This window comes from Desmodus rotundus, chromosome 5, assembly GCF_022682495.2.
Source record: "Desmodus rotundus isolate HL8 chromosome 5, HLdesRot8A.1, whole genome shotgun sequence".
NCBI lineage: Eukaryota > Metazoa > Chordata > Mammalia > Chiroptera > Phyllostomidae > Desmodus > Desmodus rotundus.
In genome coordinates, this window is record NC_071391.1 from 119,469,857 (window position 1) to 119,490,595 (window position 20,739).

The 20,739-nt window shown below is 39.9% G+C and overlaps 2 protein-coding genes across 3 annotated transcripts in view; one reads left to right on the forward strand and one right to left on the reverse strand.

Moving 5' to 3' along the window:
- The window catches only part of ARHGEF33 (Rho guanine nucleotide exchange factor 33), a 75,317-nt gene extending 66,834 nt beyond the window's left edge, over nt 1-8,483 (forward strand). Inside the window, exons 18-19 of the mRNA XM_053925615.1 lie at nt 639-778; nt 7,704-8,483. Of these exons, the coding sequence (XP_053781590.1) occupies nt 639-778; nt 7,704-7,833 (270 nt within the window). The 3' untranslated portion in view covers nt 7,834-8,483. The remainder of the gene's footprint in view (nt 1-638; nt 779-7,703) is intronic.
- A 4,712-nt stretch (nt 8,484-13,195) lies between these two features.
- The window catches only part of SOS1 (SOS Ras/Rac guanine nucleotide exchange factor 1), a 112,644-nt gene continuing 105,100 nt past the window's right edge, over nt 13,196-20,739 (reverse strand). For both annotated transcript variants that reach the window (XM_024552904.3, XM_024552903.3), the window contains 2 exons: nt 19,020-19,138; nt 13,196-18,113 (listed from right to left, as the gene is read on the reverse strand). In XM_024552904.3, coding sequence (XP_024408672.1) covers nt 17,622-18,113; nt 19,020-19,138 — 611 coding nt within the window. In that variant the 3' untranslated portion in view covers nt 13,196-17,621. The remainder of the gene's footprint in view (nt 18,114-19,019; nt 19,139-20,739) is intronic.

The following is a 20,739-nucleotide window of genomic DNA, read 5'->3' on the forward strand; positions in this document are numbered from 1 at the left end:
AGAATTCACAAAAGATAGAGCCTTATTTTTACTTTACACTCCAAATGCCATGGAGTAAGACTTGTATAAAGTGTATTAAAGGCATATTAACAGATTGGAAATATTAGTTGACATTTACTGCTAAATGGATCTGACCTCTCAAAAATTCCATTCTCATTTATGTCTAAACTGAAGAGTTAGGTACATTAGTTTAAAACTCATATCACAATCAAGGAACTTCCTTGTTTTTTAGAAAGAGAAACATACTGAGAGATATGAGAGAACTGTAACTGATTTTCCAGCAAGATATTATTGGTGCCAGAATAAAAAGTTAATCTCTGTACTCTTAACATTTGCCAATTTCCTTTATCTCCTGATCTTTAACTATTGTTATATAGGATTATGATACAGACTCTAGACTCTTTGCCTTGATACATAGAAAATATTTCTACACTCAGCAGAAAATTATCTTCTTTTTCAAATACTAATTTCTTAATTAGTCTAGGTTTGCTTTAGTTAGTATAGGGTACCCACCATTAGTCTTTGGGGGTAGAAGAACAAAGTGACAGAGTTAAGAAAAAATTGTCCCACAGTCAGGATAGACACTAACTTTGGGAAAGAGTGGAAAAAAAACCATCCCTTTTTTTGTGTGTTTTCAGGAGATGCATTTAGAAGACACCACCAGATTCTGTCCTAAGGAAGAAAGAGAAAGTGAACAAACATCTTTCAGCGATCAAAACCCCAGGCAAGACCAGAAAGGGGGCTTTCGCAGCTCCTTCCGCAAGCTCTTTAAAAAGAAGTGAGTAGCTCTTAGACAAGACAACATTGTAACTCCTTTCCCTTTGGGCTAAGTCTTAAGGTTTTAACAGCACTAAGTATCATGTAGCCTGGTTTCCACACAACTGCTTCAAGCTCAGTGCCTGCTCCCAGTAGCCACGATTCTTGCCAGGCGAAGATGTTTCTCATTGTAATCTCCTAGAGTAAAAGCAAACTCAGCTCTGTCCTCTGCCTCTTTTGTCTTTAGCCCTACTTCCTAGTTCCCAAAGTCATGTGTCCTGAGCAGAGTGAGCAGAGGAGGTCCCCTGGGGAATGAGCTGGTGACAATGAAAAATTCCTTTTAGACTGGGAAGAGTGGGGTCCACTAATGGGAGTTAGGCGTAATGGAAGGTTTTCTAAGGCATCTCAGCACTTCTGCCTGTAGCGGCCTATAGTTGTCTTGGGGGTTAATACCTATATATTGGGACTTACAGTGTCTTCCCTGGCAGAGATAATCGAATGCACTTGGCTTGCACCCTAGTGAAAAATCACTTTAATGGAGTTTCCACACTCCATAGGAGGCAAAACCAGGCCATTTCTCTCCTGTGGTCCTTCTAAGATTCTAAGTCCTTGTATGAAATCACCCACCAGGCATTTTGGCCAGCATTTACCAGGATTGTCTTACCCCAGCACGAAATGTAAGGAACAGAGAACTGAAGATTAGCATTGGACCGCAGAGTGATTCTCCAGTCCAGCCACTGCCCACCTGAGAGACTGCAGTCTGTCTCCACTGGTCCTCAGGCCTATTTCCCTGCAACTTAGTGTCTCTTGGTAGAGAAGGTTCTTGCAGTCAGTTTTAAACAGTAAGTCTTCATATTTTAATGGGTGGAAAATTTAAACAAAGACGCTATTGCTGCCTTTGGAGAGTTTTGAATAAGTGACGAAGCACAGAGAAATCACATTCTCCTTGAAGGTAGAGACTCCTGGCTGATTTAGGTAATGGTCTGGATGGAAGAATTAGGGGCAGGCCTGGAGTGAGGACCTTTTTGATTGTTTGTCTAATTTTCTCATAGGGAGGGTGGTATGAGATTAGTGGGTCTCTGATTGTTGGTTACTGCTTGTTGTTACTAGCAGAAGGAGAACTAGGACGGAACAAAATCGTTACTGCAATCAGAAATAGCCTTCTTCTATGAAGTCCCCTTTCAGTTTTGCTAAGGCAGCCCCGTGCATGCATGCATGGCTTTTGCTAGATCCCCTTTATTTAGGGTGAGGAGTTAAGAACTGTTTCTCTCTCTAGGATCGTAGATTTAGATCTTTCCTGGCCCAGTGCCTACCTCTGCCACGTTTGTCATGGGTAGAGACCTGAAAGCAGACAGCTCTCCAGCTTGACCTTGAGATTTAGGTTCCTAAATCCTTCTGAGGACTCCAAATTCCTAAGGGCACTGCTTGAGCCATTTTTTTTTAAACCACAGTATTTCTGAAATACACGGTCACTTTTTGCCCACTGCCATTTACAACAACTGGGTACTGTCTACTGGAAAATGAGTCCTGGATCCACCTCTGGTTTCTGTACAAATTCCCATTTTTCAGAGAGATGTAAGAAAATGCTCTGCCAGTTACCTGAGGCACAGGGAATGCACTTGCCCTCTCTGTGTCCAGGGGGCAGAACTAGTAGCAACGAGTGAGAGGAAGAGCTCTCTAAAAATGCAGCTGCCGAGAACTGGAGCTGACTGCCTCACGGGGGAGTGGGTTTTCTTTGGGAGAAGCCAGATGACCCTAGTCAGAGACGATATGGCAGGGATTCCCGCACCGGGTGAGGCATTGCCCAAGATATTCACCTGAGTCCTTTCTAGTGCTGAGGTTTGTCTTATCTGTAGTTTGACTTTGTTGTAGATCAATCTAAGTAATCACATCTTACAGCATCTGAAACAAGAACATAACGTGGCCTCGGGATCTATCATGTCAAAGACTCAGCATGTGGAAGAGCAGATTTTATCTTTCTATAGCCCCGCACATCCCTCAGCACAATGCTGACGACTTGCTGCGTGGACTCTCCAAACTGATGTTGGTTAATTGCTTCTAGTACTCTTGCAGCTTTTGGGGACCCTTCTTAGAGGGCCCAATGGATGCCCTTAGTCCTCTTATCCTTTCTCTTAGATCAGCCCCTCCTGCATCAATCATACTGCTGCCACCCTACCTTTGTATTTGAAATCTGAAGTGTTAGATGAATGGCTGCTCCCTCTGGCAGGCTTTCCTCGTGTTTTTACATCTAGTATAGGACTGTGAACACTATCGGGATGCTTGCTTATTGCCTTGTGTCCAGGGTACCATGGTGGGCACTTTTGGGGACTTGGCATGGGATCGAGAAACGGCTTAAGTAGCTTCTTCTGCGTACTTTCCTTCAGAACCCATGGAAAGTTTGCTTCACTGTGCTAAGGTAAAGAGGAAGGGCAAGGAAGCCCCAGTGTAGCACGGAAAGGTCAGTGGCTCTTAGATGACAACTCACTCTTCTTCTCATTGATTAAGCATTCTTTCTTATATACATGCACTTTGTGAAACACTTCTATAGGACCGTGAATGACATGGTTCCAGATGTTCTGTAGAAACTATGTAGAAGCTATTACGGAGGACTCTGCAGTTAGGCCTGTGGATAGGTAGAGGGAGGAACCAGAGAGAGACATCCAGCTCATTGTCCATGTTGTTGGGAGGTCAGGCTGGCAGCAAGCCCTGTGACCAGGACGTGGTCAATCCTGGGTGCTGGAACCATGCCAGAGCCTGGCCTCAGAGGTCCAAAATGGACCAGTGCCAGAGAGGCCACCCATGTCACATCTGGGGCTCACTGCCTGCCTATGCCACAGCCCTCTGGAGGCTCATTCCTGTCTACACTGACACACTTTTTGTATCCATAGGGGCTTGTTTGGCTGGTGGCCCCACACACCCAGAATGCTGCTTCGGGATGAAGCTAGGCATGGAGCCAGATGCAACAGAAAACCCGGGAAAGGGTTCTCTTCCCTCTGAGGCTGGGAGGGCCGAAGGCTCATACCCACAAGGATTCAAAGGGAGAGTCAAGTTGAAATCTTTTTAAAAATCCTGAAAAATACCCAAGATATTTGGGGAAAAGGATGCTGCTCTGTTTCTGTCTCAGGCACATTTGTCCTGGGTAGATAGACACCAGGTCATTTGTCTCTGAAAGCGTCCCAGAATTGATCCGAATAAAGACTACATGTATTAAAGTTTGAAAATGTTAAGTGACTTTAAAATTTTTTAATGAGGATTCTTAGAAGCCAGGAATAGACCTAATGTGATAGATAGGCTGATGCTGGACTGAATCCTAATCCTGCTGCCTGTGAGCAGGATGGGAGGCAAACTAACCCATTCTGGAAGGATCTATGTGGAGGCTGTCAGAGACCTGAATGTAGACTATCCTGAAGTTTGAAGCAAATGTTACTTTATCGTTATGCGTAAATCTTGCACTTAGGTTAATAAATATCCTTGGTTGGGGGTACGGCATAGAGGAAGAGGGTTATGTAGGACAGTTCAGGGGTAGGGAATGTAAATGCTCTTCCTTTTTATCCCCAAATCTGGGAGAAGTGTAAGATAAGGAACATGGCTTCCAAATGAGTAATTCTACTTCCTCTCCCATTCTGTTCTTCTTTAGCACTTTATACAATAACTTATATACCTCAGAGTACCTCCTTCTCAGTCATTACCCTCCCTCCACCCATTGCATCAAAATCTCTCTATTTTCTTAATCACACACACACACACACACACACAGTACTTCTACAGGGCCCCAAATAACTGAGCAGGAGAGAATCCTCTTCTTCGGGTGTCTATCAGCTGTTTTTGCATACGCCCAGCCTTGGCTGTGGGGCGAACCTTGTAAGAGAAGGCAGGACTAATAAAGCCTCAGTGGATAATTTCCCCCTCACCTTCTTTATATCTTAAAGCCTATCTCAAGTCCTTCCCACATTCGTACTCACCTGGGGTTCTCATTTCCCATTTTATTTCTCTGTATAACTTTTACATTGAAGGAGGTAGCTGAAAGGATGACATTTTAGATTACTCAAAACTGAGAGTATGAGTATTTCTCAATAGGTCATTTGATAGCAATCACTAAGTTAAGGGTCTACAGTGTACTAGGTTCTGTCTAGTACAAAAGAAGTAAAAGAAACAGTTGCAGCCCATTAACAGCTTACAATCCAGATGTAAGGGTAACCTAGTTGCAAGGTTTAGAACATAGTGATCACTCAACAAATATGTAGTAAAAATGAATGCTCATTTGTCAAACACCTTGTTGATTACAAGGGCCAAATAATTTGGCCGACAGTCTGAATGTTCGTTCCCCTGCTTACTTCTCCGGGTGCATGTCTCCTAAAGCTTTCAAAATGGACTATCTTTCTGATCAGAAAACCAGCCCTTACTTAGGTCAGAGGGTTCTGTGCACTGGATTCTACCCCTCCTCCCTCTCCCACCTCCAAACAAGCTTTCAAAGATTGTTTGTAGTAAACGTGTTCTTGTATGACCTGCCCAACTTTGTCAACAGAGTGGAAGGAAAGTTAGCAACAGGGCTTTCCATCAAACACTTAGATGGTTGTGTGTCAGAACTTAGTGGCAGATTGCACCCTTGCCCCGCAGGTGTCTGCCTGCACATCTCTTTAGTGTCTGCTGGGATCTGCCCTGCAGTGAACCACAGTGACCCCAGGAACTCAAAAGCCATTTCTGTTTTGTAGAGAAAGGGAATAAATACGCTGGCCCTTTCTACTAACTCTGCAGGTGATTGCCCAGTAATTCAGGTATGCATTCCTTCAGAGCCTAACAGCCACACCTTTGGGAGGGGCCAACTATTGAAGTGGCCATATACCATGTAAGCATTATAAAGATCAGTTACAATTATCTTTAAAAGGATAAAAATGAGCTTTTAGTCATGGCTAATGTGTATGCTAGATTTTGAAAAGGATTTGCAAGTCAGCCATTAGTTAATTAATAGTTAGTATCAAGAAACACAGAGAAATTCACATACCTATAGACACACAGAGGTTGTATATGAGAAGAGCAGTTCAAAAAGAAAAAACTAAGTTGAGTTTGTGGACTTTAAAAACTAGACAGGGCGATTTTGGCATTTGTTTCAGAAATGGGAACGCAACTGGTGAAGATTTCTGTGGTCCTTGGGGCTGGTGGTGACAGCAAAGCTTTCCCATTTCCAGGTAAACACTAAATAGTTGCATGTTGGAACCATCGAGGTATGACGTGTTGGGTTTTGGAGAGATCAGATGTAGCTAAGAGGGGAAATGTGAGGTAAAGATTTTAAGTTTTGACTAATGACTATCTGGTGTTGAGAGACTGCCATGGGGGGGAACAGTTCAGAAAAAACACCAGCCAGATTCAAGTCTTCTTCCTACTTCCTGCCCCCGAAACTACTAGCATTCCTAGTCTTCTGGATAACAGGCGATATGAGGAAAGAAGGAAATGGTCAAAGATAAATCTTCCTAAAAGTTTGGGTACAACTGCACTAATTTGAATTGGAGGCAGGTGGGAGTTCTGAGAGTTGAGAGAAGGCCTGGAGTTGTTAGGGTGGGCCTATGAGGGCTGCTTCAAGGCAGAGTTCTGAGGGGGCTTCTGAAAAGGAAGAGGACTTTCACCCCACCCAGATATTATCTTATCGGATCAGTACCCAGATGTGTTGGGGTTAAGAGACAGAATAGTTGTTTTCTATGCACTGGGATGCGGTAGAAAAGTGCTCCTTATGGACCAGAAGTCGAAAGCATGGTGGTCAGCTGTGGCTTCATCTGATACCAAATATTAGGGTGAAAAGTAAAAAAATCTAGTCAGTCATTAGATTTACAGACATTAGGATCTTAGTCTTTGCGTGGATCCAATTTTTTTCCTTTAATAATGTAAAAAGGATGTTTGAGTTCTGCCCAATTAATTCAGTAAATGAGAGTCACAGTTAACTGATAGCAACAAGGAGGACCTGTAGCATACCAATGATAGTGAAAAAACTTACTCTTCTCTGTGGATAGTGGAAGCATGCCTGACTCTGCCTCCACATATGGAGAACTTGTTTAGTTGTAGAGGAGCTTTGGACAAAGAACTTCATGTCTAACATCACTTTCACACACTCTGCATGAGGTCTTTTGATATTGGTCCTTAGTCACTGGGCTAGTTTTACCCATTCTAGCTCAGAGTTGAAGCTAGCCGAAGGGCCCAGCTAGCTTATCAAAGGTTATTTCCAGAAAGCCTCCTCCCTCCAGGGACTTCTGACATGAACAAACTGCAGAAGGTGCAGAGCTGGAATGGATTACCCAACTGTCTTAACCAAGATAAAGGAAGAATGCACCCTGGACTGGGGAATCAACTGGACTGATTTGAGTGGTTGACTATTGATTGGGCTTGGTCTCCTTTGTGGTGGTTGAGATTACAGAAGCTCCTCAAGCTGATTACTGTATTAATTTCTGCATTCTACTAAATGTAGCATATATGTGTGGTTGGCTTCAATAAATCTCTCATTTAAAATGAAAACAAGCAAAAGCAAGAGTTTGTAATGTAATGCCCAAATTCAGTAAAGGCCCTTGATAACCTTGGTGGAGAACGATGAATTCCACCCATTTTAATTTAAGGGCCTTGGTAATTTGTGGAGTAGTTACAGTACATGGTTGAATAAAAAAATAGGATTTCTTGAATTTTCTGAGCTTTGTTCCCCTTTACAGTGTTATTACACAATATCTTACACTGACATACACAGTTGTTACAATTGTCCCCATAAAGCATTAGAAAGATATTCTCTTTATCTTCGCTGTAAATCTTAGTTATAGGTGTCCTGAGCTGTGAAATTCAGGGGAAGTGAAAATTATTCCAGAGCTAGGAAGTAACTGTTTTACAAATGCAGAACAATTTGGATAGATAAAATATTTGAAAACAATTAAAACCAAATCAACCTGTACTTTATCTGTGTGCTGAGATTTTAGGTCCAGTGGATCAGAATACAGGGAAAAAACTAATGAAAACCCCTCAATGGATCCTTCACCCACCAAACAAGATTTCTTCAGAAACCGACTTGCTCTTGCAAATGACCTTGACCAAGGAACAGCTGTGTAAAACATACTTAAAGTTGTACTGTCAAGTGGTAAGATGAGGATAAAAAACTTGTATATATTTGTGTAGGAATATATATATATATATATTGATGTATAAATCCCCAAGGAAACCTAACATAAGTACTTACATATGAAACTAAATCAACATACAAACAAGACATTGAAGAGATGAAGATTAGTCTATGATTGAGAGCTGGCTTTTGAACTTCAGCACTTGGGAAAAGGGAAATGAAGACTTTTTACAGCATTACAGAAAAACACAGTAAATTTGGAGGAAAATAAATGTTTGTAAGATCAAAAACTTCCACCTTGAAGTCATTGTCCCAGTATAACATTAGCTTGTTCATATTTAACATGGATATGGATTTTATGCTTCCTAGGCATTTAGCTTATAATTCATCCCAGCATTCTTAGACTAATATACACTATGTTAGGGGTCAGTTTTGTCTTGTCACTAGTCTTTCAAAAACTCCAAGGCAATACCTAACATTCCTAAGGCAAAGGATCAGTTAACAGACTTGTACTTTACGTGTTGCCTCTCTGAGTTGTGGAGATTTTATACCACGATACAAAAGGTTCAAATCTTAAAGGCACATTGATCTCCAAACAGGAAGAGAAACTTAAGAGTAGTATTTCTCTTGTTCTGTGGTTATGAAAATCAGTACAGGAAACAATGATTTCTTTAGAAAGTGGGGGGCCAAAGAAACATTTTTTTCTCATGTGGGCTTTGCTGCAGATGTGAACAGTCCAGACTCTCTGTTTTCCTGAGTCCCCAGTCAGGATCAGAGATCCCTCGTGACCCTGAGTGTCCCACCCACTCATGACCAGATGGCTGTGGGAGGCACTGATTTAGCCACGTCCTCTTAGAAGACTTTCTTCAGTCTGGAAGGAAGGTGACAACAACATCAATGTGTTGGTGGTCACGTACAGTGGTTGCTACAAGCACCAGGTCAGAAGGAAAGCTTAAGGCTGGCAGTACCTTATTCTGTTTTCCAGAACTAAGTTGTAAAGAAACAGAGTTCTTACAGCTCAGACAAGAATCATTGCAATGAGGCTTGCCTGCGTGTGGGGTAATAAAATGTGCTCTATTTCCACGTGGGTGTCTAAGATGGTCTACGTCCTTGACATGCCCCAAACATCAGAATCATAAGAGAAAAAAAAAAAAGAAGAGGTTTGAACCATTTGTCTCCATTCCTAGGAAGTTATCTGTAATAAATTAGGGGCATTTGGTTACTGTTTATGCAAAATCTTGGTACCTATAAACTTATTTCTTCAGAGAATGGCCCTCTAGTAATGCACTGTTTGATCTAATAGGGGATGTTTCACTTTTAAGTGTTACAAGTTTTCTTCTACTTGTCTGATGACTAAGGAACTCATTCATTAGCATTTTGAACAATAGGTGGATTGGAACACTAACAGATGGCTGCCAAGTTTGGGGGGTTCTCAATGTTTAAGTCAAGCTTTCCATTTTCCTGAAACTAATGAACTCCTTTCAAGTTAGATTTTTCTAGTATCCGGCCAAAGAAGTTTTGGGGGCAGTGCTTGATGGAGCCCTATATATTTTAAAGGGAAAAAGTAGAAATCGATGTGTGAACTAGACCTGATTTTTAAACATTATGAGAACATAAGGATGTGATTTAGGTAAGAATGAAAATATTGTTTTGGGAAGTTGTTAGACATTCAAAGTAAAGATTTTTGTACCTAAACCAAATAACTTGTTTTCAGAAATGTATTGTTGTTTTTGAAGAGCTTAGTGCATAATCTTTGATAAGTCATCTAAACTTGTTTGTTATCTATAAGAGATTTTTATTCCTTCTTCTTGCCTCATTCCCTTGAGACATAGTAGCATTAAATGCTCTTAATTCTCAGCAAGAAAATTGAATATGTTGTTTCTTCCTCATGTATATAAACCTCTTCATCTAAAGATAGGGGATCCACTGTAAAAGACTGTGGCTGGATACTTGCGTTTCTAAGTGTTTTTTGTTTAAGATTTTATTTAGAGAGAGGGGAAGGGAGGGAGGGAGAGAGGGAGAGAAACACCAATGTGAAAGAGAAACACTGATCCGTTGCCTTCTGCATGACCCCACTGGGGGCCTGGCCCACAAGCCAGGCATATGCCTTGACCAGGATTTGAACCAGCAACCTGTCACAAAATCCACCGAGCCACACCAGCCAGGGCCTAAGTTGGTTGTTTCCACTTAGCACTCCATACATCTCTCCTCGTTATCACGTGTTCCTTTTCAACTGAGCAAAACCCTTCAGCATACAAACACGGTCTTCTTTCCCTTATTCATTCAAGCAAAAGAAATCTCTTGACGGTTCCCTGATTTCTTTTATAGTAAGGTTTGAAAGAAGAAACTGCTGCAGTTCCTCTCCTCCCATTCTGTGTTGAATTCTCTAGGCCTGCACCACTCCTCTGACTGCTCATTGCGATCTGTCCGTCTTCGGTCAGTGACTTTCACCTTGCTCAGGGAACGGTCTATTCTCAATCATCTTCCTCTCCCTGACAAATAGCATTTGACATGCTGGTCATTTCCTCCTGGAATTTCTTTACTAGACCTCAAGGACACAACATACTCCTGGTTCCATCTTTCTTCCTTGGCAGTTCCTTGTTTGTCTATTTGCTAGTTCCTCCTTTCTCTTCCTTCTCTTAATGTTAGAGTGCCCCAGGGCTCTCCTTCACCAAGATCTCTTCTTCCAGTCAGCTGGTTTTACAATATGATCTTATGAAAGTGACTCCCAATTTTATATCTTCAGTCCAGAATTCTCTCCTAAACTCCAGATTTGCATCTCAAGCTGCCTCCTTGACATCTCCCAGATGTCTAATGAATTTACTGAACTTAACATGCCCAAAGCTGCTTCAACCAAATATTCGCTAGCTTAGTGAATGGCAACTTTGTCCTTCCGAGGCCCCAGACCTTAACATCATCCTTGACAATTCTGTTTCTTACAGCCCACATCTATTTTATCAGCAAACTGACTGTCTTCCAAATGTGTCCAGGCTCTGACCTCTTCTTACCTCCTCCACGGCTGTCATCTTGACCAAGCTGCCTTCTTTTGGGCTAGCCTCCTTATTCCCACTCTTCACTCCTCATTATTCTCAACTTGGCAGCCAGAGTGATCTTGTCAAAGTGGAAACCAGGTCGTGCCACGCCTCTGCTCAAACCTCAAAGGGCTCTATTCCTCTCAGACAGAAGCCGGAGTCATCACAAGTGACCTGGACCCCATCAAGCCTCCAGTGGCATCTCCTATTTCACCCACAGTCATTCCTCTCCAGATACAAAAAGCCATACTATTCCTCAGATATACCAAGTATGCTCCTGCGTGTGGGATTTTGGATTGGCTGTTCCCTGGGACGTGGCATATTCTTTCCCCAGATATTTGCATGTCTCATTCCTTCACCTTCTGCAAGTCTTCACTCATGCATCACCTTCTCCATGAGGCTGACTTTAACCAGCCCATTTAAATTTCACCTCGTCCCCTACATTCCAAGCCACCTTGTTCTTATTCATTGTAGTTACAGCATCCTAATGTATAATATACCTATTTATTTTTATTACCCATTGTCTACATCTTCACACTACATTATTAATCCTACAATGATTCGGATTTTTGTCTGCTCTGTTCTTTACTATATCCCTAACCTGAGAACTACACCTGGAACAATAAATACTTGCTGAAAATTGAATAGTCAAATGGGCCCTTATCAAGTGCTTATAACTAAGGTCACTGAAAACCAAGTTAAATGGCAATAAATGTCAAAGGAAGCTGTAAAGAGTCAAACTATGGGGACTTTAGGATGAGCCATTAACCTGTTAAAAGATATCTAATAGCAGCACACTTTGAAAACATGTCCCTTTACCTTTAGTTACTATTTATTGAGGAGCTACTCTGTAAAAGGTATTGGACTTTACACATATTACAGCCGGTCTTTGAATAACAATGTTTCGGTGTTGTTTTGTTATAACATTGTTTATGTCAGTTAACCAGTGGTAAATTGGTTTCCTTATATGTTGTTTCGCTTCAAGTTGCAGAATCTATTGATGACTTTCTTGAGGACTTATTGTACCTTTAGACGTCACAATAGTTCCCAACAGTAGAGTAGCTCTATTAATCTCACGTACTGATGAGGAACAGAGACTCACTATTTAAATAACTTTGCCAAAGACACACACCTAGTAAGAACCAGTATGAGAACACAGGTACGCATGATTTCAAAGCACCTGCTTGTTGTTTTCTTGTACCACAATGACTCTCGCGTTTCTTGATGAGTCATGAGGTAGAGAAACTAGCTTCTAAAAATGGCTGTAGTTTTTTTCTTGCCTCCAATGAGAATCCAGAGTCCTAAAATGTTAGAATAGGCATAAACTGCTTTTTTGAATTGTACTTTACCGTAAGTCGTCCTTGCGTCTGGAAGTCACGTGCATCTATCTGCAAAGAAGTGGGCTCAGCTGTGTGCTCTGCCCTAGAGACTTAAGTGTCCTGAGTCTGTGGTGAGCTAACATGATTAAAATAATTAGAAAAGCAAACCACCTGGTTAAAATTCAAAGGCGGTGACGTTTCAAGAGCCAGTTCAGAATCAGGTTTGACTAACAGCAATATTAATGTTATTTTCCTATAGCTATTATCTACAATATGCTCAATAATACATACTTGGATTTTACAGTTGCCTCCAGATGGAATTGTCTTTAAACCAGGAGAGAAAACTCCAATAAATTTTGGCTATTCCTGAAAGCAGTCCTCCAAATTCCAGGCATCCAAGTTGAGTCAGTGGTCTCAATCATGAACTGCCACCTGATGCTGGCTGAGTCATCTCACTGCTCTAGGCCTCCCTCGCTGCAATTGTTAAATAAGGGCATTTGAACTCCAAGGATTCATCAGCTTTGACATTATATAGTTCACCATGATAACCGCACACTTGCACAGTTCTTTACAGTGTGCAGCTGTGAACTGTACCTTTCCATTCCAAGCCTAGAAAGAATCGCTAAATGTCAGGCTGCCACATTCCAGCAGGTCTCAGCAAAACTTGCCTGTCAAGGCGCTGTGATAGCATAAAACATCTTCAGTGGAATACAAATGCCTCAGCCCTCTGAAACTTCATCCAGGGGACACCCAAGGTCACTAAAGTACTTATTTTCACCCCAAGGGCCTCCCACTAACTACAGTCATAGGGCTGGATACAGAAGGAAATGCTGAACTTCTTTTATAATATTGTGATACAGGAATAAGCACCTCCAAAGCAAGGACATGGTAAAGAGCAAACTATTTCTATATGGAAAGTATGAGCTAAAATTAAAATCACTGGTGACATAAAAAATTGTCCTCTAAAATAAATACATGCAAAATAATACACTGGTGGGCTATGTAAGGCATTTTTCTTTATTATTTTTCAGTTTATCTTAGTGATGCCAGAAAAATAACAGCCATTATTTTCACTTTAAATGCAAACCAAATACTGCTGCACAGAGTACAAAGACTACCTACGAACATGGTTAGGTACAAAGGCCATATTAGATGTACAGATCACACTTTGTTTTTACATCAAAGTCAGACTGACAGACCAATTATTTTGACAATTATTCTAGCAAATACCGTGCTACTAAACAAAGGCAAACACACACACATATATATACACCCACATGTTTCAACTGAAGTTAAACATGTCACTTTGACGAGCAAAGGCTTCTTCTCTGGTGGGTCTCACCAGATATTCGCACCCCAAAGTCCCCTGCCCTGATCCCGCCCCCAAATGCTGACTTGATCTGAAGAAAAAATTAGAGATGTTCTTAATTAAAGGCACATTTGGCAGCTACTGAAAGTGGCATGCATCTGGCACAGGTGCGCTCTCCCTAAAGCCACATGTGTGACTTCCATCCGTTATGCATCTTGTTTCTTTTGAGTGGTAGGTAGTCCAATATGATCCACCTTAAGCTAACTTGCTTTGTAATTTTGCAGCAATTGGCTACTTAATGCACTATTTTCATTAAAGGCAAAAGGGAAATTTACTCACAGTTGACAGAAAATGCACTTTACGGTGTCAAAAATGGAAAATAAGGCATGAAATTTACAAAACAAGTTACAAGTGCTTTTGTTATTTAATCATATAGACTTCATGCTTAACGAGAGCTCATAACATTTCATTGGCTCATGTATATGAGATTATGAAATAATTTTAAAAGTTAGTAATGAGATGTTTCAGAAGAAAAACATTGAATAAACAAACAAAGTCATCACTTTCCCTTCTAAAGAATTGTACTGCATAATTTTTTCAGCCAAACTGATAATCACCTTGTGATGTTTACTTTACTGGTAAAGACCAATGTGCAACACAACAGGGACCGCACTGGTACAGCAGTCACACAACACAGGGCCTAAAAGAATAAGTGAGCCTGCCCGTACCAGCGGAATACCGAGAAATAAATGGTTAAATTTGTTCCTTTCTAAATCTGGAGGAAAAAAAGGATTTTCTCAATATGTACAACACGAATAAATTGGGACACGCTTCCCTCCATTTCCATTGTTTTGCTGAGCCACTTAAAATTGAATTCAAGCTGTCATTAAAAGACAAACAATGAAATACATAAAAAAAGTAAGCTAAGCTTGAGAATTAAGACAACAGCATGATCATAAATCCAAATTTTGGTTTGCTTAATTTTTGATTTATGAAAACACCTATTAAGGGAGAATTTAGAACCATAACATAGTCTCCAACTGAAATAGTACTGTTCACTCAACTGTTCTGTTGATTGTAGTGTGACATTGTGGCATGCTCTTGGCTAAATTCAGACCCAGTAAAACTTTCTTGAGTTGGGAGAGCACAGTAACCCACTGAACACATAATCTGATACCCAACAACTTTCAACTAAGCAAACTTTTAAAGTTCGTATATTTCCTGATAATTTGTACTTTTAAAATACATTGAAGACTGGGAAGAGTAAATAAGCTTCAAATGGATTTAGAAACATACTTATCTGTCCTGCTTTTAAAAGTGCTTAGATATGTGAAAAGGTTCCCTTTCTATTATATTGGTTATCAGCCCACTTAAGTAAATTCAACCTGGAAATATTTTCATTGTGTGATCCAGGTAATGAAACCTCTAAGAACATTTCCATTTCTAAATGTTCCGTATTTTGAAATTTGGCTTAGAAAAAGGCATGCTGCATTGACTGTCTTATAATGTCCTGGATTTGAAAGCAGAAATTTGTGGTGATGCATTCATCTTCTCAGCCACTTCTTGTCCCTGATTAAGTAATTTTAGTTACTACAAAGAATGAATTTGTCAGCTAGTGTTTCACAAGTGAAGGCAAGGATAAAGTTTTCTCACCTCCATTTAAGGGCATCCAATTGGAATTCCTCTAATTAGTTACCACTGCAGAAAATATTTTTACTCAGATGTCACACTTCAAAATAAAAAAGTGTCCTCTATCCACAATGCATGCAAAGCTGATGCACAGTGGCTTCCCAGAACCACCAGTTCTAGAATGGTTCCCTTTGCGAAGTATGGTTAGAGCTCCAAATCTTGCATATTTCCTCTTTATACGAAGAGGCAGATTGAAAACCCTTATTGAAGGTGAACACACTGGCCAGAGAGATTGAATGGGCTCCAATGTGACTTTTCTCAGGTTCTCATTTGGAGTGGGGATGCGGTAATGAAAAAGAGAGATGATCAATAAGACGTTTAAAGGGAAATCCTAGGGACAATGAGGCTGGTCTAATAAAAAGTCATGGGAGATTCTGGAATGTGTATTGTGATTAATTGTAGCAGCACTAGTAAGCAGGCTTAGATTATTAAATACTTATTGAATGAATGGTCTTATGGACACTTTGCATACAAGAATGGATTTGAAATTAATTTTTGGGGAGACTTTTAAAAGGAGACATTTTACAAACAGAAAAATGGCTATCTACCATAATAGGAATGGTACAGATATTAAACAAAGATTCAACTCTAACAAATAAATAAGGATATGCCGGGATGGACTGCTTAATGATGATGCAACCAACACTCTGGTCTTAAAGGACTATATGCTGTACGATTGTGACGTACATTTAATGCTCTAATAAATGTCACAGGAAATTATTAAAGTATTAGGTTTCAACCATGATGCAACACTTCTGAAAACGCCTCTAATGGCGTGGGTAACAGAGCCGCTGAAATGTTGCTTCACTGCTTGGAGGACACGTGCCGACACTGATGGACTGACGACTCTAAGGGTGGAACACTGCACATTTCAGACATGACGGTGGAGGCTAATAGAGGTTTTTCTCTTCAACAAGTCGCATGCATTTCAGTCACAGAATTCGTTAGACTCAGAAGATCAATACATAGGCTTAATGGATAATCCATATTATGATTTTAATGATGTAGGTAGATGTTCTCTTATGAATAGGTCTGACAGAGCAAAGACCTCAAGCAAGGTAGAATGATTAATATAAACTTTAACAAATTGTATACATGTTGCCTAGGAAATTAAAAAACTCACAAAGTTCTGCTTAAAAGATACCATCCTATTCTAACCAAGTATTATCCTACATGCCAACTGCAACTTTAGATCATTCTTTAAGATAAATATACACATCCAGAACTAGAAACCAAGGCGTACCACAATACGTGCTTTTATGCTTAGTGTTTGTGTGTGTGTGTTTCAACTGAAAGAAATAAGAATCAACCACTTTCTCCATATAATAATTTAATATATGCCAGCCAACAAGGTATTTGTATCTTTATTCAATTAAATTAAAACAGACCTGCCAGGTTTATTATATAACATTCACTATATACACATGATTTCGGCAATGAAAGGATATTCTAGATAGGCTGATTACTCAACTATTGTAACACATGAACGGTGTCAGTGATGCCCAGCAAGCACTAAGTGCTCCTTTTCACACCGGTGACGCATTGCCACAGCACGGCCAGAGGGACCGCCGTGAGCCACGGCGTGGACGGCCAGTAAACTTTTGTGGGAGAAGGGGTGAAGTGACAATCTAGCAGAGATAACAGTCTCCTAAATGTAAATTGTATACTTGACAGTTACAGTTTTAAAAAAAGTTCTTCTGTCACGTTAACGACACAAAAATTCTCATTTGAAGGCAACACCACCACGTTGTGTTTGTATAGGGAGGGTGGGTGGATATGCTCTTAAAATTGGTATAATTATTCTTTAAAAAAAAGTACCTCTTTGGTGAAGCCTTGGTACCCATTCAATTCATTCAATTCGCTACAATGATCTGTAAACAGGACTGCAGTACGGTGCTGGGCCTCGATGCCGACAAGGCCAGGTACCACAGCCTTCCCTCACAGTCCTTTGAATGATTTTTAAGAAAATATTCTAAAGCCGGACAAGTAAAAGCAAAGGAAAACAAAGGAGGATATGAAGATCCCTGTTTAAGATTCTTTTTAAAAAGTGCATAATATTCTGAATTACAAAAACTGTCATCATGAGGGCCTGCGGGACGTTCGACTGTCTTTTCCATCCCTTTAGTGATAAAGGTCAATTCACAAAAAGAGGCTCCAGCCCACTGGCTGGGAAAAGTCCCTTTAAATTGAGTTTCAGGTGAATCAGTTGTCCAATTTCTCTAGATCAGTCTTTTCATATTCTACACGAATACGATTTTCATTATATAATTACATCTAGGTTAAAATTCATTGTCTTATACTGCATCTTGAAGTAGAGTCGTTAGTGTTTGGAGCTCTCACTTTAACTCCTCAGTGCTGGCGTGTTCAGTGCATCCATTGCCAGCAATGGATTTGGGGACAGGACAGTGTACATCCTGGTACAGAGGAACTCAGGAAGAATGGGCATTCTCCAACAGTGGTGGTCCATCTCTGTGCATGGATGGGTGTGTATGCTCCCTTTTGTAAGTTTTTGGAGGGAGTTTAGGGATATGCTGAGAAGTGCTTTGTCGTGGAGGAACAGGTGGCCCAGCCATGGAATGAAGGTCCACTTCTTGTGTTAACGGTGGTGACGGCAGATGCCTTCTTGTGCCGTGAGGAGAAGGTGTTTGAGGAGGTGGTGGTGTAAAGGGGGAAGGGCTGTTTGGAAAGAAGGCATTGCTGTGATCACTTTTTTTGCCCAAAGGGGGAGGTTGGAGATGTAGTGGTGAGCTTGAGAAAACATCAGGTGTCCTCACAGGTTCTCGTGGTGGAAGTAGGGGAGGGCTTTCAGGAGCATCTGATAGAGAGGTCCGGTCTGATACTGAGTATCGTGGTGAATAGGCTTTCGATGTGGGTTGCCTAGGAGGAATTGCTGGGGGGCTGTCCAAGTGCTTAGACATCATCTAAGACAAGTGAAAAAGAAAACACATTTATTAATAATGTAATTTATGTATCACCATGAATACATTAAGTATTAAGTTAGGGATTTCAAACAAGCTATTGGAAGAACCCTAGGTGTGGATCAGGGAGTTTTGCCATATGTTTTAAATGGGAGGTTATGCTAATTCATTAAAAATACATATATTTTTCAATGTTAAGGTTTTACTTTTCTCAAAATTTTGTTGTTTGCTACTGCTTACATATCAATCTAATATAAGAACTTTTCTCATTTAATGTAAGTTATCTTAATTTTACAATATTAAACTTACTATATCAATGTTTCACATTCTTTAAGGAATGTCTTGGCTTATCAAGGTGCTCTGCCCTCTGGGCACTTTGAGAACCAGTGAATCAGATTAGCAGTTGGCAAATAAAGAAGTTTAACTAAGTGGGAAAAATAGCTATATGAGCCTTTAAGATCTCTTCTAACCTGGAATCTTCATGAAAATTCCATTTAAAAGCACATCAGATTCACTAGTAAAAGGGCTCAGATAGGTAACATTTAGCATATGCTGAGATACAGTTTCACTTCTAATGTGCTTTCATATAAAGCTGCAGTGCTTTCTTTGTGCTTGAACTCTCTTACTTTATAGATTAAATTTTTTTTTCCTTGACAGTAACCATGATTTAGATTTATAAGGGTTTTGAAAATATACCAAAAAACTACTTTCAGAAGAAAAGAAATAAACATTACCACTGCGTGATAAATCTGTATTTGATCCTTGTTTAAACTCCATTAAGCCCAAATACTCTAACCCCAACCCAGTAAGTGTTAACCTAATCCAGTAAGAACTAAACTAGACACAGCAATTGAGTATAATGTAACCATAACGATTCCAGTTCCCAGGTAACAAGATTTTCTACTTTACCTTAGATGGTGACGATTCCGCGGGGGCAGATTCTGGTCGTCTCCGTGGAGGAACAGGAGGGGGGACCGGCACTTCATCAGTGCCTTTGGTTAAACTTATAGATGATACTGAAGCAGATCCTGCAGGATGTTGAAATTTTTAAAAAGGTCACAGGAATTTTATTTCATGTGTTAATCCTGAAAAGGCTTAGCTGGAAACTGCTTATATTTATTAAAAGAAATGTACAGAAGTATCAAAAGAATTTCAATAAACCAATACCCAGTAGTATTCCTTTATTAAAGCAAACTGCTATAAAAGCATGCAGAAATTTTTTAGCAGAATTTTCAGAAAAAAAGGGGCCTAACATATTCTGTTATTTTGCTTCTTGAACAAAATAACATTCCCACTGTTAATGTATTGCTGAAATTTGGAAATTTGGGCCTGTTACATTTCTAGGAAAGATGGCCAACTATTAAAAACCTTTGGAATGATAATTTTTGTTAAGCTTTTGGATGGGCTCATTTTTCCCCCTCTGACTTTATTTGGATAGCATTTTCCTGCCCTTACTGGACAGATAGTCCTTGGAATTAGTTTCTCATCTTAACCACTCTCCCCAGCAATTCTCTCCAAGGATGCCAGGGAGAGAGAGAATCTAATGTCTGTGGGCGGGGCCTCTCCTCTTTCTGCTTTGATACAGTCTCTCCTTGATGGGTGAGCAAAATCAGGTTCATCACACTCTAATCCAAAATTTTAATTGTGATGGAGCTATTCAAGATGAGTGAGGCAGCCCTGATAATAAAAACAGAAATTACACTAGAATCTGCTGAACCTGATTTAAGAATAAGTTGATGAACTGGCACAAAAAAGTAAGTAAAGCTTCTAATTGGAACCTATTTTAAAGGCATTTATGGTGACAAGAGCATAATATAGGCATGTAAATAATTATACTTTGAAAGTCATCATTTATTAAGTTGTTAGTTTATAAGCATTATAAAAAAGATATGAAAAAATACTTAAACAATCATTTAAAATCATACAGGCAGGTTCTTTTATCTTTAAGCATTAACAGCTTTTATTTGTCAATTAAATGTTATAACAATATAGAACTTTAAGAGTACTTTGTGTAGTATATTATTTAAACAAGTAACATTTTGATCACCTTACCTTTTTTTCTTGAGACTATGTTAATTTAGTTTATAATTAGTATTTTTTGTTGTACATATTTTGAAATCATTTGTATGAAGGACAGCAAAAAACATTAACCTGTTAGCTTAAAGTTTATGAAATAACTTGCTGAATTGTTAGTTTACTTTAAAAAGAAAGTAAATGTCTATAATAGAACATTATTTTGCTTAACAGTGATGAATATTCAGGCCATATAATTTAAGTGGCTGCAATTGTAAGACAGTTCTTCTAAGGTCAAGGAACAGTCCCCTGCCTGCAATCTGTGCTGTCGCCAGGCTGAGTGTGTTTGGCGGTGTAGACACTGCACATAGCTGCCAGCATTCCCACAGGCGCATGCATGCTCTCGCTTTTTTAAAATTGAGCATTAAATATATTTATAGTTGGAAAAGAGAAGTAGTTAAATGTGGAAGCCACTCATACAATGCTGTTCTTTTAAAAGAGAAAAAGGTTTTATAAAAGCATGAAAAGTATATAAGTTTAAGCAAATCATTTATGATAAAAAGATAGCATAAGTGAAGGCCTAACTTCTAAGATGCTGCAAGCAAGGCACCAATAT